The following is a 19,627-nucleotide window of genomic DNA, read 5'->3' on the forward strand; positions in this document are numbered from 1 at the left end:
AAACCCAAATGGAATACTCTTGCTATTCAAATGATGGGCAGTCTGAGACGGTATATAAAAATGTAGACTCTGAGACCATAATTCTCAAATTCAAATCTTGGCTCCCTTTCTTTGACCCTGGGCAAATCACTTTTTCTGTGTCTTAATTTCTTAATCTGTAAAATGAGGACAATATGGTATTTATAGATTTATTGAGAGAAATAAATGGTACTAAAACATATGAAACAATTAAAAATTGCATGAAGCTGGGCATAGTGGCACCCATCTGTAATACCAGCTATTCAGGAGCCTAAGGAAGGAGGAAAACAAGTTTGAGGCTAGCCTAGACAACTTAGGCTGTCTCAAAATAAAATTAGAAGACAAAAGCATCTGGCATGTATTGAGGCCCTGGGTTTGATCCCCAGTACTTAAAAAAAAAAGTGCATGGTGTTCCATGAGGAGAAAATAGTAACTTATTTATTTATTTTGTTGGGGGGGCTGGTACCAGAGATTGAACTCAGGGGCACTCAACCACTGAGCCACATCCCCAGCCCTATTTTGTACAGAGTCTCACTTGAGTTGCTTAGTGCTTCACTTTTGCTGAGGCTGGCTTTGAACTTGCCATCCTCCTGCCTCGGCCTCCCGAGCTGCTGGGATAACAAATGTGTGCTGCCATGCCGGGCTAGTTATTATTATTGATGTTAAAGGAAGAGTGAGATGGGGAGGACTGAGCCAGTAGTGGTAGAACTCAGTATCAATACATATGCATCATAGCACAGGAAAGGGAACCTTTCTTTGATTCCTGATTCTCAGCATAGGAACTATGCTCTGCAGATGGCTTTACTTACTTAAAGAAGTGCCAAACATTTTTTAGATGTTCATTTAAGAACATATTTATTTTTCTAAATATGCAATGCTTTCATATGGCCTTTTTTAAAATATGAGATTTTAGGGATATGAGTCAAAGGTAGACCACATGCATAGCATGGGTAAGGCCCTAGGTTCAACCCCTAGCATCCCCCTCCAAAACAACCCAAGAAATATGAAAAGATCTGTTGTGAAAAGCCCAAAATTCTTTCATTGAGCAAGTTCCCCCACCCTTGGGGAAAGCCACTGCTATTTGTTTCTACTTTATTCTTCCAAAGTTTCTTTATATGTACAAAACAAATATATCCTATTTTTTCCTTAAAAATAGAAAAAAAAAACAAATCATGGCTGGGTGCAGTGGTACATGCCTATAATCCTAGTGGCTTGGGGCTGAGGCAGGAGGATCTCAAGTTCAAAGCCAGCCTCAGCAAAATTGAGGCACTAAGCAACTCAGTGAGATCCTGTCTCTAAATAAAATACAAAATAGGGCTGGGTTATGGTTCAGTGGTTGAGTGCCCCTGAGTTCAATCTCCAATACTGTTTTCCTTCAAAAACAAAAACAAAAACTACAATTTTAACATATTATGTACACACTATTTTTTTATTTATCTAAGAAGTGGCATGGTTTTGATAATGGTAAAAGAAAATATGTACTAGCCTTCTAGACACAGGATTGTAAAGGTTTGATTCTGTCTCTGTTACTAAATTTCTGGAACATTCTGAGGATCCTATTCCATGCCCTCTTAGTACTTGTTGGTATTCTATCCCATGTATGTATTTCTTGGTCTCCTAGGAGACGATTACCTGTTTCAGAGGCATGAACACAAAATCATTTAATTTTTTATATCTCTGATTCTTTTTTTGTTGCTGTTTTTGTAAACAATCACTTAATTTGGGAGGTTTCGGTTTCTTCACTTCACAGACTGGGAATGTAGCTCAGTGTTAGAGGATGTAATTAGCAGGTAGAAGGCACTTGGTCCCATCCCTAGCACTGCCACCAAAAAAATAAAAAAAAAAAAAAAAGAAGATAAGTAGAAGCAAGAAGTATGCTTCCCCTTCATGGAAGCATGTACAGGTGGGTAAGATTTTGATGAGTACTTGAATTTTAAAATGTGGCTTTTGTGAGGCATAATAACTGGAATCAAAAACCAAAAAAAAAAAAAATTGTCCAGAAAAATAGCGTGGGGTGCTATCCTGGCTCTGTTTCACACAGGATGTGCCGCAGTCTGGCTGGGCACAATTCAGGAGCCACTTGTCAAAAGAAACTAACTTTATTTTTAGAACTACAAACACCAAGCAAAACAGCTCCTCAGGAAAAAACCCTCAGAGCCCAACTGCCACCACCGGCTTCCACAAGCCTCTCACCCACACACGCCTCTCCACCTCCCACCATCCTCCTGCTCTTGAGGCCGATTGGAAGGGTTTCGTGGGCGGAGCCAAAGAAGTCCCCCAATGAGCAGCTCCGTGGAGGAGCCAATCAGCTAGATGTTGCTGGGGCCGCTGTGAGCCAATCATCAGCTGGCAGTCTGAAGGGCAGGGAAACAGCCCAATGAACATCACCGCAGAGGAGCCAATCAACTAGATGTTGCTGGGGCCGCTGTGAGCCAATCATCAGCTGGCAGCTGGAAGTTTGCTGGGGCCCCTTTGGCTGTGGCTCTCAATAAGGATGACTGGACTTAGGATATGAAATGCTGTCTATTCACTCAAATAATCTTACTTAAAAAATAATCATAAAAATAATCTAGATAGTCTCTTCAATGTACATGCATATGTACTCATTATAAACACATATCTACTATTTTGAGTTTTGCATCTTTTTCCATATACTAACATCCTCTATTTCACTTCCATCATTCTCTATGTCCTTACCATATATATTTATTTCCTAGGGCTGTTGTACTAAATCAAAAATTCATGGCTTAAAATAATAGACATTTGGGCTGGGGTTGTGGCTCAGTGGTAGTGCACTTGCGTAGCATGTGTGAGGTGCTGGGTTTGATTCTCAGCACTGTATATAAATAAAGTCTGACAACTAAAAAAATATTAAAAGAAAAAAACCAGACATTTATTCTTCCACAGCTCTGGAGGCCAGAAATTCAATACCAAGGTGTCTCTCACTGAAGGTTCTAGAGGAGAATCCTTCCTTGTTTCCTCCAGCTTCTGGTGGCTCTGTGTTCTTTGGCTTGGGTCAATATATTTCAAATCTCTGCCTCTATATTCATTCAGTTTTCTTCTGTTTTTTTTTTTTTATGTCTTCTCCTTCTCTTTTTAAAGGAATCATGGTTTTGAATTGGACCCAAACTAATCCAACATGGTCTCATCTTGATATCCTTAATTAAATCCACAAAAACTCTTATTCCAAGTAATATTATATTGAGGTTTGGGGTAGACATATTTTTGGGGAGGGATTTATTTCAACCCACTAATCCATAGAAGTAACTCAGTTCTTTCCAACTTTTTGCTAATATGAACATAGCTCTAAACCGATAGCATATGAAAATACTATAAATCACTAAGTCCTGGGAAAACCAGTTAAGATGACAGTACTATTTTGTGGGGAAGGGGTATTTCTTGGGACAGTTTTCAAAAGTAGATTTACAACATTAATAGAGGAGTTTTTTGGTTTTTTTTCTTCTGTTCTTGTAATATACTGCCAGGGTGTGATCCAGAAAGATTAGATCATTTTGCAATACTCTATAGCAATATGTGAAATAACTGAAAGAAAAACAAAGTTAGACTATTTGACAAGTCATTTCAATATCTGATAGGAGAGAAATATTGAGAATGGTGAAAAATAAACCATACACCACGTATGTCAGAGAGAAGGAAAAACAATGACCTGACTGCCTTATCTTTCCTGTGTGCTACTCTATCCCACACAGACCTCTTGGTACTGTTTTCAGGGCTGGCAGCTGAAGAAGATGGTTACCTGAGTCTTAGATGAAGTGAGGTTAAGAGGTTAGGTTCTGGTGTCTAATCTACTTGAGCCAATTTGTGAAGAAGATAAGTTTCTTCTTGGTCCCTGAACATTCTGTGCTTGGCAAGTCTGTCAAGTGCCTGAGCACATGGAGCTGGGACTTAAGAGCAGATTAGTAATTTTCTTCCACTGAGTTCTGTGTGAATGACTGGGGTCATTTTAAAGCCCTAGTCACCCTTCTCCCACCCTCCAGCAGGTTAACAGGAAGCAAAAGTTAAAATCTAAAGAATTTTAGAAAGTTGTAATTTCTGATGTCAACCAGTTGGGAGGAGTGGGAACAGAGAAGAATCAGAGCCAGCAGGAAGATATAACCTTCTATAACTTAAACAAAACAACCCATCCCTCATCCCCCAAGGTTGGCTTTGATGGAGGAGAAGGGCCAGCTAAGACTGTGTGCTCCCATAGTTGTCCTGAGATTCATGTTTTCTTTGGTGATCTCTTGATTACTGATGCTGGATCCATGTATACATCAAAAGGGAACTACTTTGTTTGTGATACTGTGACCAAAATATTGACCCTTTCCTTCCCTTAATGTCCTGTGATGTATACAACACGATTCAAGGTTGGAATATTAACATTTAAATATGTGTATTCTTGGGGGCTGGGGATGTGGCTCAAGTGGTAGCGTGCTCGCCTGGCATGCGTGTGGCCGGGGTTCTATCCTCAGCACCACATACAAACAAAGATGTTGTGTCTGCCGAAAACTGAAAAATAAATATTAAAAAATCTCTCTCTCTCTTTAAAAATAAATAAATAAATAAATATGTATATTCTTAAGGTGCTAGGGGATAACCAATTTAATTACATATGCCAAGTGCTTGAATCTAGATGATGGATGATAAGATATTATTTGCTCTCTGGAATTCACAGGCTAACCCCAGCAGTGTGGGTGCCTGGAAATTGATGGCTCTTCCTATGTCTTTTCCTTAGGGCTCCTAGGCTCCCTTTGCAGGGGGAACTCCATCTTTTATACCCTTCATCTGGCAGTACCATCCTAGGTATTTGAACTCTCAAGGTCTAAGCTGAGAGAATAAAGAAGCCCTTTCTATCTAAGCTTTGCCCTTCCAGTTCTAGTTCATAGTAAATTATTAAATGTGAGTTCATCCTCTGCTGTCAGATCCCCAGGGTATAAACTCCTGCTCTGCCACTTATCAGTTGTATGATGAGGGGCAACAGTTAACATTTCTAAGCCTTAGATTCTTTTTTATTAGTTCAATATAGACATACATAATATTGGGAGTTCATTTTGACATATTTGTTCCAATTCAATTCCAAGTACTTCCCCTTTTCCTCCCCACTTCCTTCTTCCTGTTCCCTTTCCAATACTGATCTTTTATTTATTTATAGATTTTTAAAATTGGTGCCTTGTGAATATAAATAAAGGTGAAATCACTGTGATATATTCATATATGTGTACAGGAAAGTTTGGTCATATTCATTTTACTGTTCTTCCTTTTTTCCTTCCCACCTCCCTTCCCTTCCTCTATCCACTAATCTTCTATTTTCATGGGATACCCCCCCACCTTTTTCTTTATTTTCCCTTATTTTGGTCTAGCTTCCACATATGAGAAAAAACATTCAACCCTTGACTTTCTGGGTTTGGCTTTTTCACTTAGTATGATATTCTCCAGTTCCATCTATTTGACACCAAATGCCATAATTTTGTTCTTCTTTAAGACAGAGTAAAACTCCATTGTGTATATATATAGCATTTTCTTTATCCATTCGTCTGTTGATGGGCACCTAGGCTGGTTCCATATATATATATAATAAATTGTGCTGCTATAGACATTGATATGGCTGAATCCCTATAGTATGCTGATTTTAGATGTTTTGAGTTTATACTGAGGAGTGGAATAGTTGCATTGTATGGTGATTTCATTTCTAGTTGTTTTTTTTTTTTGAATCTCCATACTGCTTTTTCAGAATAGATATACTAATTTGCAGTCCTACCAACAATGTATGAATATACCTTTTTCCCATATCCTTGCCAACATATATTATTATTTGTATTCTTGATAAAGCCTCAGATTCTTCATCCTAAAGTGAAGACAATAAATTTTTAATTTCAGAGGTTTTGTTGTGAGGAGTAGAAGAGAATGCACAGAAAATCCTCAGCATGACTTTTGGTATACAGAAGGTGATTCAGAAGGTGCTCATATCAAGAAATTCTGTAAAATTATTATGCAAATTATACATGCTAAATATACATGTATTATGCTAAATACATAAATATAATGAAGATTCTTTTCCTTGGTGAATAATAGAAATTATCTTACCTTCTTATTCAAATGAATATGGCACAAATTTTGGAGTCACCATTATAATTATTACATTGGATAGTATGACCTTACAGAACAAAAATTTATACAAGGAGAAATACATTCATACATCCTAACTGGATTTAAAAAAAAATATTTGTAACACTGGGGATTGAACCCACATTGCTAGAGAAACACTTTACCACCAGGGAAGCTACACCCTCAGTCTTATTATTATAAAGATTTGACTTATGCAATTATGAAGGCCAAGAAGCTATATGTTCTACAGTGAGCAGACTGGAAACTCAGAAGAGCTGGTGGTGTAAGTACAAAGGCAAAAGAAGACCAATGTCCTTGCTCCAACAGCCAGGCAGGAAGAAGTCCACTCCTATTCAGTCCTTTCATATCATTTTGTATTCAGTTGATTGGATGAGGCCCATTCACATGAAGGAATACGATCTTCTTAATTTGGTGCACTGATTCAAAAGTTCATTTCATCCAGAAACACCCATACAGAAATCCCAGAAGAACATTTGATCAATGTTTGGGCACTCTGAGCTTCTGTTATATGGATACATAAAACTAAACATCAAGGGAATAAAAAATCATGTCCTTTTACTCTTCCAAACTTCTACTCAGGGAAAAAAGTGTAGGGTAGGGTGGGATGGGGGATATTTCAATAATAGATCTGGGATTTCACAAGTCAAATAATTTGAAGAAAGAGGGCTTAACAGAAAAGAGCTACGTTTTTTAGGCCAAAGAATTGAAGGCCACTGTCTTAGTCTGCAAGGGCTGCCATAGAAAATACCACAGAATGGGCAGCTGAAACACCAGAAACTTAACTTTCTCATGTTTCTGTGGCTGGAAGTCCAAGATCAAGGTGCAGATAGGGCTGGTGTATCTTGAGGCCTCTTTCCTGGGTATGTAGATATTTGCCTTCTCTCTGTGTCCTCACATGACTTTTCATCTGTGTGAGCACACTCCTGATGTCTCTTCCTCTTCTTTTATGGATGTCAGTCTTTATGAGACCTTGTCTTTATGACTTCATTTAGTCTTTTAGGGCCTCATCCTCATTACTTCATTTAATTTCTTATTTTGGAGGTACTGGGGATTGAATGTGCTAGACAAGTACTTTACCACTGAGCTACATCCCTAGCCTTTTTAATATTTTGAGATAGGGTTAAGTTGATGAAGCTGGCCTTGAACTTGTGATGTTCCTGCCTCAGTTTCCTGAGTCACTGGGATTATAGTTGTGCACCGACATATCAGGTACTTTTTAAAATCTTAATTATCTCTGGTAATCTTAAAGATTCCATCTTCAAATAATCACATTGGGGGTTAAGGCTTAACATATAAATTTGGGGTGTACAATTCAGTCTACAACTGGTAAACTTCTTTTTATCTCCTTGAAACCAAAAGATTCAGCTTTTATGGTGTAGTCATGGCTTATTCAAAACCCATTCAAGGTGTAGATAAGATGGTTTGATGATAATTTACTAAGTCCTCTATGTATCAGCAGGCAAATCATTATATTCTGGTACCCCTTCAGATGCAAAGATGATTAAACATGTGTCCTATCCTTAAGAAATGCATTAATTGGAAAATCTGTGAACAGTTGGTGAGCCAAACAAATTGTTATATGCATAAGGAAAAAAAACCTGTTTTTATTCTCTACTGGCCAGAGATAGGCACCTCTTATGAGTGTCAGGAAAGTAAATATCAATTTGTGCTTGGAAACTTGGAATCACTACATCCGGTCAAAGCAGCTGTATCAGCAGAGTAACAGAATTAGAAGCTGTTTTTGCTGAAAGTACCTTTGCTTGGCAGATGCCAATAGGTAACTAAAAGCAGGAAAATGCTTGGCATTTCTGCTTTTTTTTTTTTTTTTGTATTTGTACTTTTTATTACCTTAAAATTTGGGTCAGATTTCTGCTTAACACTGTACACAGTCATGTTAATCACTTAAAGAGTGTTCATCTGAAGCTGTTCATCTCCCTGCTTCCAGGCTAAAGACACCAAGATAAGAGTAATTAAAGTATTTTCAAGATTGGCAGGGACATTCATTTGCCAGCTTTTATAACATATTGTTCTAGACCCCTTGGAATGGCATCTAGAAGTCTTCTGTTATTACTCTACACCTTCCAGGAACAATGGAACCTTGTAGGCAGATCAGTGGTGAGACCACCCCCTCTCAGCAGGATTATTTGTTTCCTGGGAGCAGAATTGCCCTCTTTCCAGAATCATAGGTCTGATAGATAAAGGTCCTGAGCAGCAAGTGGAGATGGCTCCCTCAGATGATAAGAACTTACCTGGAGCTGTCTAACAGAACCAGATCTGAAATAATGACCAATCAGACCACAGTTTGACCAAGACCGGTTTGATCTTGGTCAAATCAGTACCCCAGAGACAGGACTGAGATGCTTGATCTCACCTCTCAACATGGCCATATTGATTGTAGTTCTTTCCTGCTTTTCATCATTATCTTTTCTGTTTGGATTTGAGGTAAGTGGTCAGACCTGTTCTTTTGGGGACCCCCCACCCCAAGAGTTGTACCTCTGGCCCAGGACTCCCATAATGTCAATGTCTTCAGGAAAAAACAATATTGGTCATCTGCATCTCAGTCCTGTCTCTGGATACCGATTTGACCAGATCAAAGGGTCTTGGTCAAACTGTGGTCTGATTGGTCATTAGTTCAGATCTGGTTCTGCTAGGTGGCTCCAGGTAAGTTCTTATCTCTTGAGGAGGCCATCTCCACTTGCTACTCAGGACCTTTATCTATCAGACCCATGATTCTGAAGGAGGGCAATTCTGCTCCTAGGAAACAAATGGTCCTGCTGAGAGGGGCCTGTCTCATCATCAATCTGCCTGCAAGGTTCCAGTTGCCTCAGGAATGTGGGAGGGGACAGAAGTTAGGTTACACCCTTCAGCATGAAGTGGCTCATGGTGGGGAATTTTGCAGTAAGACCAAGAAACAAGAACCATCCAACCACCCACTCAGTTTGGGGAGGCAAGGGGAAAGAAGAATGGGTTTGATGAAGTGACCAACATCTAAAGTGTACAGAGCCGGGCTGGGGATGTGGCTCAAGCGGTAGCGCGCTCTCCTGGCATGCGTGCGGCCCGGGTTCGATCCTCAGCACCACATACAAACGAAGATGTTGTGTCCGCCAAGAACTAAGAAAAAAATAAATAAATGTTAAAATTCTCTCTCTCTCTGTCCCCCCCCCCTCTCACTCTCTCTTTAAAAATAAATAAATAAATAAAGTGTAAAGAGGGCTCTTTAAGTGTACAGAGGGCTCTTTAAGACCAAGTCCACTTCCTCCCATCTCTTCAGTGTAGGGCTCCCCCACTATTGTGGATGTGGTAAAAATAGGAACAGATACATTCTGGAGCACCTACTGTGTTACAGGAGCTGAATGCTTGTCATTTCCTTTAATTCTTCAATAACCAGATGGGCCTTGGTGGAAGCACCATTAACAATCTGCCAAAGTACACACTGATAACAAGCAACTGGCCTGTGAGTCCTTCAAGATGCCTGATCACTCTTGGCCTCTCCTGAGTGAGGGTGACTGAGGTCAACGAAAACGGTGCTATTCTGCCTGGGCCAGCTAGTGCTGGCAGCAGGAAAAAAACGAGAGTTTGGGGAAAAAATATTCTCATGGAATTTTTACATTGCTTTACTGAGCAGCCAGAATTAAAATGGCTGATCTTCCAGAGTGTCTGTGGAGAAATGAGTACACGTGCGCTTTGCTAATAGGACTGCCTCTCCAGCGGAGCGCAGAGGAACCCAACGCATGCTGCACCCTAGAAGTCGGGGCAGGACCGCGGGACCGAGGAGTCCGGCTGAGCTGAAGCTGAGTCGCTGGTGGGCGGGGAAGTGCCATTATGACCTGCCCGGGTCCCTCCCCTCAGCTGGCACTATGATGCCGCAGGGCAGCTGCTGGCCCGGCACGTCTGTCCCCGGGCCCCCTCCCGCCCAGTGTGTCACAACAGCGGAGACGGCTGTATCTGGAGCAGTTGGGGTGGGCAGGCCCAGCTGGGAAGCGAGCGGGTGAGAAGAGCGGCCGCGATGGTGAGCTTTCCAGGGGCTGGTGCCGGGCATCTGGGGTCGGGGACCGAGAGCGGGAGCGCGGGGCAAGTGCTGGGTCAAGAGCCGCGGATTCGTAGGGTGGGTTGGGAGTGGGGATTCACCACTTCCGCCCGCGGAGCTAGTTGTCTCCTGCAGAGTGTCAGTTCAGGGGGCACACACCTTAAGGCGGTAGACACTTGGTGTCAGTACGTTTGTCTTGTGGGCGAAAGTGGAGAGCAGGGAGAGTTGCCCCTTAAGGAGCCCCAGGGAGATTTGTGCACGCAGATGAGAGGTGGCAGGCCACGGGGAGCCCGGTGGAGAACCAAGGGAGATTCTGAAGGATCCCAGATAGGCAGCTTATGGACCAGAGTGGGAAGAAAAATGGAGCCCAGGGGTTCCGGACCATTTGCTTGGGTCGGAGAGGCTCAGGGAGTGGTACAGTCAAGTCCCCAAACCCAACCAAATGTGAACAGGGTTCCAGAAAGTGATGAGGGACTTAGGGCATCACAGCTCCCCTACGTTGAGGTTGTTCTCAGCTTGTATCCTTGGATTGAGTTTGGGGAACCCTCAACGCCAGCATCGCTGGGTCCTCCAGGCGCAATCCGCTGCCCAGGCACCATCAGCTCCAGGCACCTAGCGCCGGTGCCAATTCGCCAGTTTTTCTAGCGGTCAAAGTCAGGGTCAGGACGCCTTTCGAACTCAGAAGTCTCCCTCCCAAGTCCAGCCTTTTGGTTTCTCATCCTACCCTGGCTTAGGGGTGGACTCAGTGGCGGCTCCTTCCCCACCTACATCTCTATTGACAACTGCTTATCTTATTTGCCAGAGAGGCCCCCTACAAACTGGGTAGTTCCAGCCCCGCCGGGTTAAATTTGCTTCCAATCCTTTTGCCTAAATGTCTGGAAACCCAGGGATCTCTTCCAGAGCCCTGATATTTCAGCAGTAGAGAGGTGGTTCGGAAAGGTTGAGTGAAGGGTGCGGGCAGAATAAGCATATTTCATGGGCCAAGGTAGATTCTCTGGTGACTCTTGCTCCAGGTGTCAGTGACAGAGGAGGCCGGCAGAGAACCTCCCTTCCTCCCCCTTACCCTGCTGTTTTTGGAAAGAGCCCAGAGCTTTCTGGCTCTGGCCCTAGCAGTGCTTCTTCCAGCACCCTCCCTCTCCCCAGCAGGCTCCAGTACCGCCTGGGATTTTGAAGAATTTGGGAATAATGTCCAGAGGAACCTATTTCTGCCTGAGGCCCCTAGTGTGGGGCCATGGAAGGACCTCAGAAGCTAGAGTTCAAAAATTTGGCTCCTGGCTCTGCAGTTAACTGTGTGACTTCTAGAAGGTTACTTAACCTCTCTGAGATGGTTCTTCTCATCTATAAAATGAAGCGTTTTCAAACTTCTAAGGCTTCACGTAGATTTTATTCTTAAAAAACTTTTTATCAGGGACTGGGGTTGTGGCCCAGCAGTTGAATGCTCCCCTAGCATGTGTGAGGCCCTGGGTTCAATCCTCAGCACCAGATAAAAATAAATAATTAAAAATAAAGGTATTAAACAAAACAAAACAAAACAAAAACCCTTTTATCATTGAGAATTTCAAACATATACAAAAGAGCAAGTGTTATAATGAACTATTATATGCATCATCCAGTTTCAACAATTACCAACCCTTTCCATTATTTCAATGCAAATCCCAGGCCACATACCTTAAAATTTATATTTAATTTATATAATGCCTAGCATGTAGCTATTGCTTTATAATTTTCAAAGTGCTGTCCTTTGCATGTTTTAAATTTGACTGAATGTCATAGTTACTTTCCAAGAAAAGCCTAAAGGAAGCATACAAGGGTTGCTGAGGATCATAATCCCGCCCTTGCACAAATTTCCATGTGCATGCAATAGATGAATTTCTGAAAATATCTGGCAAATAAATAAAAAACTTTAAAAAACAGTAAAATCTTATTTTAAACATGCTTAGGAAATTTTGAAATGTGCTTAAGATTTTTTAAAAAAACCAATGGTTGAATATTTTAAAAAGGCAGTATCTTTTACTTATTTTGAAACACTAAGATTTGTATAGTGGTTTCTATTGAAAGCATTTGCTGGCACACAAGGAATAGTGTGCCAGCAAACATATGGGCAAACATTTTTTTTATTAAATACTTTCTACTCATAGAGCCTTAAAATGCTTTGAGGGCTGGGGTTATAGCTCAGTGGCAGAGTGCTTGCCTCCCACATGTGAGGCACTGGGTTCAATTCTCAGCACCACATAAAAATAAATAAAATAAATAAAGATGGCTGGGGTTGTGGCTCAGTGGTAGAGTGCTCACCTAGCACATGCAAGGCCCTGTGTTTGATCCTCAGAACCACATATAAATAAATAAAATAAAGGTATTGTGTCCAACTACAACTAAAAAACAAATATTTAAAAAGAAAAAAAATAAAGATATTGTGTCCATATTAAAAAGATATTTTAAAAAATAATGCTTTGACTCATCCCTCCCCTCCCTTTTTTGTGGTGGTGGGACTCAAGCCTTTGCTTCTGCTAGTCAAGTGCTCTACCTCTGAGCTATACCCACTGCCCCTGACTCATTCCTAAAAAAGCTAGAATGATACATTTATACAACTTACCCCAAGAATCCCACCCTGTGGATTCCTTCCTCTAGTGGATTAAGTTTCAGGCAGCTATCCCCCATATTCTCCTTTCTATTAGCCTTGGAATTTTTGTAGGTTCTGAATAAGAAATATATAACTAATCCCCATGCATATTTTTTTTAAGAAAGAGAGAGAGGAGAGAGAGAGAGAGAGAGAGAGAGAGAGAGAGAGAGAGAGAGAGAGAGAGAGAATTTTTAATATTTATTTTTTAGTTCTAGGCGGACACAACATCTTTGTTGGTATGTGGTGCTGAGGATAGAACCATGCCAGGAGAGCGCGCTACCGCTTGAGCCACATCCCCAGCCCCCCATGCATATTTTTAAAAAGGCATTCCTGCAGTTACTAGACAGATGGACATTTTTGGTGTGTTTGTGAAACACTCCCCTTCTCCCTAGTCACCCACAACACCATACTACCAATATCCTTTAGCATTTCCAAACTGGAGCCTCAAGCTGCACAATTGGTAAGAAGACTCAAACCTAAACCCACTCAATTTCAGAGCCTCTGTTCTTAACTCTCAGATCAGCAGGATAATCCTACAGCTGGGTTTTCCCATCTGCTGTCTATGTCCTAGGGAGCAGCTCTCCTGGGAACTGAGACTGTGACACCTTTTTGGGGGCTATAATATGGAGAATTGTGGGCAGGTCAATGATACCTGGCAAGGGAGTTTTCTGTGGTCTATGCAGAGGTGGGAATTTGAATTCTGTAACACAGCCTCCTTAGCTCCATTGCTTCTGCACTGGGGAGCACCAGTTGAGTTCTAATGGGAATTGGCACCAAATGATGACAAAGATCCTGATACATATAATAGTTCATTATAAAAATTGGCAGTTAGAGAAGAGGGGAAGGTGTTCTGGGGGTGTTGTGGCACTGCCATGTCTGTTGCCCTCTGCCATCTGCCTCTTATAGGCAGTCATAGCTGTGACTGACCTCAGAGCACTGTGTGGGGTTCCCAACAGACAGCAAATAACTGCTGTTTCCCTCCTTCCATTACTAAATGCAGGAGGTCACTGGGCATATCTCTGAGTGAAGGAGCCTCCATTCACAGAGCAGTAGTAGGGCAAAACTGCTGGGTCAGTGAGAAAGGACTATTAGGGTTTTTTTTTAATTAATTTATTTACTTAGTTTTGTTTTTGTTTTAAACCATCCAATGCATGGCATTTTTTTTTTTACAGAAGTCATAAGCAACCAATACATTCATTAAATTGGATCTTTTAGAAAATTGATTTTTAAAAAGTTTTTTCCAAGCTTTTAGTTCCTGATATATGAATATCCATAGTTAATTCATATAAAACTTAGTTCGAACATGTAGACAAACTTATCATGTCAAACCCCAAACATAAATTCAATTTTTCCAATTTCATAAACCTGAGAAAAGTAACATACAATACTAAATTGGCTTCTTTTATAGAATTTTCAAATATTTGCAGCCCTGACTTCCAGTAAGCCTTTTATTATATTATTTAGATGATATTCTAATAAGGTATAATCCCATTTGTAGGTTTTGATGGGAAACCTCCAGGCTCAGGTAAGGCCCAGGCAGAGCTGGAGTGTGAATGTGAGGTGCCCCTGAGTGACCTTGAAGAGAAAGTAAAAAGTTAAAAATAATTTCTGAGGAGGAACTAGCTGGTGAATACAAGGCCAGTGATGGGGGAGGTTGGGAGGATGTAGTGGCTTAATGGGAGGAAGTGGATCAACTGCTCCCTTTCCCTGGGGCTGTCAAGGGACTGACAACACTATCTATGGCTTTGTGGTTGGCATTTCCTCGGTTAGTATCTCCATGTTAGGATGTTCCCCAGTTAATGAGCTGTAGAAGAGAACTGGAACTTGCAGTGGGCAGTGCTTATTTCTCGTGTGACTCCTATGCTTGCCCCAAGGTCAGTTAAAACCCTTCTGACATCGCAGGGTCTTTTGTGCTGGGAGTCTACTTACCAAACACCCCTGTCATCCTAAAGTAGGTCTTAGGTCAGTCCTATTGTTGCCTTAACTGCGGAGCCTATAATCTGAGCCCTTCTCCTGAGCCATCTCTTTATTCTTGCTTGCTATCTATTTCTGTTTCTTGCTTGCTTTCTATTCTTTGTTCTTAATGGTTCCAGATAATTCTAATTGAAGGCTTCTGAGCAGAGACAATTTCATGAATCATATTTGTTCTTACTTTAATTATCCTACTGGAACACTGGGGATCTACTTTTCTCTTGCTGTCTCTGACCTAGGTCCTAAAATATATTGATGTATTATTCTAGCCTGACAACTAGAAATAATTTGGTGTAATAATAGGCTTCCTAAAAGCAACTGAGGTATTTGAGCACACAAGTGGTCAGGGGACTGTGGAGTGGTTTCAGGTTTTCACATGCAAACACTGTTGGCTGTGTCAGTTCTTTTCCCATATAATATGCCAGTTTTACTGTTTTGTGATACTTTGAAGTGATTTAAAAAAAAATATATATATATTCATTGTAGTTGGACACAATACCTTTATTTTATTTGTTTATATTTATATGGTGCTGAGGATCGAACCCAGGGCCTCGCACATGCGAGGTGAGCACTCTACCTCTGAGCAATAACCCCAGGCTCTTTCAAATGAATTTTAAAGCTTCAAAGCCTTCTACTGAGGATAGTGATTAGTTTGTCTTAATCATCTGAGAACAGAGCAAAGAGAAATGGCATGTTAAAATGGAAAGCCAAATATTAAATAGAATTGGCATAGGGAAAGGTTTCTTGCAGTGAAATTCGAAAAGTCCTGCAAAGTTCTAGAATTTTCTTTTCTTTTTTCAATGTTCTGCAAAGTGTCTGCTCTCCTCTCCATGCAGCTTGGTCATAGGGGGCACAGATGTTTCATCTCCTCTGCCTTTCAGGGACCTATACCTCAGACAAATTGGGCAGTTGTGGCCATGGTCCCTGCCCTAAATTTTTCTGTCTCTTGTCACACTGCTCTTAAACTCTCTTAAATGCCCGCAGGTCATCTTGGCATTTGGCATGTCCCATGTCCCTGTGACTATTCCTTCTTGAGGAAATCAGGCCAGCAGTTGTCTTTTTTCTCATTTGAACTCTTTTGAGCTTGATCTATGTACTTCTTGGGCACTGGCTACTCTCCTTATTAAATGGCATTTCCAATGAGGGTTTCTTATTCTAATCATCTCTAAATTCATTGAGTACCTGTTAACATTCAAGCACTGTGCTTTGTGCTGGGGATTGTGTTCCTTATCCCCATAGGGCTTAATCTCTGTACTAGAAAAGCCAGAAAACTGAAAAAGCAACTATATAATATGATGTGAAAAATGCAATGATGGGGAGGTAAAGGGGATTGTAGCAATTCACATCAGGGACTTGCCTACTACCTTTCAATGCCTTCTTGCACGTAACAGCACAAAAAACATTTGTTGTAGGAATGAACAGAGTAGGTGACTTTGGTAGGTTTCTCAGAGCTAAGTCTGTGTGAGAGGATGTCATACTTTCCTTGAGGAAAGGGACTCCCGGGTCTATCCTCTTCTTTATCTTCTTCACCTTCTGGATTGTTAGCTTCAGCAGCACAGAGGGGACTCCTCACTGGGACCCAGGAGAGCAGAGCTTGTCTGAGGCTCTGTAAGCCCAGATTCAAAATAAAACTTGAGAGAGAGAGAGAGAGAGAGAGAGAGAGAGAGAGAGAGAGAGAGAGAGAGAGAGAGAGAAAGAAGAGAAGAGAAAACACTCCAATTGGCTAAAGAAGGAAACCTGAAATATGAGTTTGAAGCAAACATATGACTTAAATATCTTCTGCTGGGTCAGCTTACCCTTGCCCTAGTAACTCCTTCCCCTGCCAATGGCTGTGCACACTGGTTTGGAGAAACAGTCTCCTTGGTTCTGTCAAAATGATCCATTTCAACTAGGTTACTACCCTGATCCATTCTCAGTTTCTCTCTGCATTAGAATTTTTCCTGTTTGTAGTTTTTCTCTACAAGCTTGATCTTGGTGTCCACCATCAGGCTGGCACTGATGTGAATGTGTGCACATCTCAAGGCCCTGGAAATTCAGAGTGAAAGTGAGGCAGGAGGTTGTTCAGTACAAAGGAAAGAATTCAGGATGGGGTCTGAAGTTGTAGATTCTGGTCCAGGATTTTTTGCTGCAGAGCTGTGAACTCATGAATTTGTTACATAACCTTTATGAACCCCAGCTTTTCTTTTGTCTGCAAAATAATGGAGGGGGAATCATATTAGGTGAACATAAAGCCAATCCAGCACTAGAATCCTAAATATTTTGAAGATAACATCACATCCTTGGTTATGAAAGGTGGATGCCTTTTCTTGGGCAATGAGGATTGGTCTCCCAAGGACATCTGCACTGGGTCTGTTCTGTGTTTATGCAGAACTTCCAGGCAGAAAGATGCATAAGTGATCAGAGTGGCTGGAGGAGGCTAGGTCAGCGCCTGAGTTAGAGGAGTTCTGTGGCGGAGCTTTGAAATGTTCCTTGTTCCCCTAGGTGTTAGTAAGTTTCTGTCACTATAATAAAAACCTGAGATAATTTTCTTATAAAGTGAAAGGGTTTACTTTGACTCATAGTTTTGTAGGTTTCAGTCTATGATTGGTTGACTCTGTGGCTTTTGGGCCTATGACGAGGCAGCATGTCATGGTGGGAACAAAATCACAACCCTCATGGCTAAACAGGGGAAGAGAGGAAGAGCAAAAGACTGGGGTTCCACAATTCTTTCTGAGGGCAAATTCCCAGTGACCCAAAGTCCTCCTATGAGGTCCTACCTCTGAATGTCTCCAATACCTCCAAATAGTGCCGGTCCTTTAGAAAAGGATGGGCCTTTAGGGAACATTCCAGATCCAAACTATAGCACCTGACCAGAAGCAGGTGCGAAGGCCCAGAGGAAGGTTGAGCATGAGCACAGACCTCAGAGTTCCACAAAGCCTCAGACAACTTGTAATCTCACTTGTGATTTCTTCATGCAACTTTGAGATCACTGTTTGACCTCACAGATTAAGGTCTTAATAAATGTTAGTTCAATAAATGACGGTGTGAAGTGGGGCAAGAAGAATCTGGACCCTCAAAAGGTGAATGGAGTCCTTACTCCTACTCTTGTTTTATTTAGCTTTTTACTTTAAAAAATATCAAACATCCAGAAAGTAGATGAGTATAATGCCACCTATATATTTATCATTTAGACATAATATTAAGAATTTCTTTTCCATATTTACTTATCTTCTGTGTTAAAAAGTATTTTAAAATAGGATTAGGGATGTAGCTCAGTGGTATGCTTACCTTGTATGTGCCAGGCCCTTGGTTCAATCCTCAGCACCAGGATGGGAGCAGGTGGAGGAGAACATCTTTTGCATCTTTTTTTATATATCTTGATCAATAAAAAAATAATGGCATTACTTGATTGAAATAGAGTGTATAAAATATTCAAAAGAAATAATTTTTTTTTTGGTGGTACTAGGGATTTTACCCAAGGGTGCTCTACCACGGAGTTATTCTTGCAACCTCGTTTTTTAAAAAACATCTATTTTGAGATAGGGCTTTGCCAAGTCGCTAAAGCTGTCCTCAAACTTTGCAATTCTTCTGCTTCAGTCTCTCAAGTTGTTGGGATTACAGGTGTGTTCCACCATGCCTGTCCTTCTCCTTCCCCTATGTCCCCACACTATTGGAGATGGAATTTAGGGCCTTGCCTTGCATATGTTAGTCAAGTACTCTACCATTGAGTTACATACCCACCCCTTCATTATTCTTTCTGGTGCTTGTCTTTGGCAGTGGGAGCCTCTTCAAGTTGGCTTGACATCCCAGTCTTTGTTAGCTTCTGCGCTTTCAGGCACTACAATACTTCAGACTTATCTGGTACATTCCTCAGTTCAGACCCAGAACTCTCTATTGCTTTAAGGTTCACTGGTTCTGTTAGTAAGGAATAATATTAAGAGACCTTCCTCTTTCTCCCTTTCTCTTTTTGTGGTAGTGAGAATTAAATCCAGGGTTTCACACTGAAATGCTCTACCACTGAGCTACATCCCTATCCCCTTTTTAAATTTTTATTTTGAGACAGGGTCTTACTAAATAAAACAGTTCTTTTTTTAAGGGTGTGTTTTTGTGTGACAGAGATGGAGGGGATTTTATCTGTGAAAATGCATATTAACTGTATGAGATTAAAGAGGGCATCAAACAGAGTTTGATGTAAATGTCACATGTTAGTGGTTTCAGGTCCGCCAGATTCTTTACTCTTCGTCCTGTGATCTTTGCTTTTCCTTATCTTCTGTGGAAAGACCCAGAGTATTCCAGAAGAGAGGTCAGCCTAGGGACCAGGCAGTCCCTGAGATAGGTTTGGGTATGGTAGTGAACAAGGCTCAGAAAGCTAAGGGTCAGGGCCATGAAGGATACTGTCACTTAGGAGAAGATATAGGATGAGGCTCCTTTCAAGCCTCTCTAATGTCCCCTAAGTTTTGAATATTTCTCTAGGAAGCCATGGCTGCTTGCTGAATGTGAGATGTGGTCTGGGTCAATAACACGCTGGTTTTGGGCTAGTTGATGGATACAAAATGTGCTTTTCTAAGTCCTGAATAGAGTCTTAAGATGGAGGTTGAGAACACACCCCAAAATAAAGGAGTGAAGAATGGAAACCTGAGCTCTCTGACTTCCTATAGGTGCTTCTTGCTTCCTATAGGTGGAGAAAAGAGCTATAAGAGAGTATAGCTGAAAATGATAATGGTAAAGACAAGAACAATAATAGCAATTATGGCTAATTTATTTTCAGATGAGGAGAGAGTAAGTAACTCAGTTAAGACTGCACAGCACAGCAAGTAAATTGAGAAGGCAAGATTTCAACCTTGGAATGTGGGCAACCTTGTGAATGAAGCCTTTTCCCTGGACAC

General features: G+C 41.3%; 1 protein-coding gene across 3 annotated transcripts in view; it reads left to right on the forward strand.

Moving 5' to 3' along the window:
• Positions 1–19,627, forward strand: part of Tuba8 (tubulin alpha 8) — a 30,583-nt gene that overhangs the window by 2,811 nt on the left and 8,145 nt on the right. Inside the window, exon 1 of one of the 3 annotated variants that reach the window (XM_078015560.1) lies at positions 9,794–10,153. The exons of 1 other annotated variant lie outside the window; for it this stretch is intronic. In XM_078015560.1, coding sequence (XP_077871686.1) covers positions 10,151–10,153 — 3 coding nt within the window. In that variant the 5' untranslated portion in view covers positions 9,794–10,150. Of the gene's footprint in view, positions 1–9,793; positions 10,154–19,627 lie in introns of those variants that run through there. One more of the 3 variants, XM_005340582.4, reaches the window with a different exon arrangement.

Source organism: Ictidomys tridecemlineatus, chromosome 6 (assembly GCF_052094955.1).
Source record: "Ictidomys tridecemlineatus isolate mIctTri1 chromosome 6, mIctTri1.hap1, whole genome shotgun sequence".
In the NCBI taxonomy this organism is placed as follows: Eukaryota; Metazoa; Chordata; class Mammalia; order Rodentia; family Sciuridae; genus Ictidomys; species Ictidomys tridecemlineatus.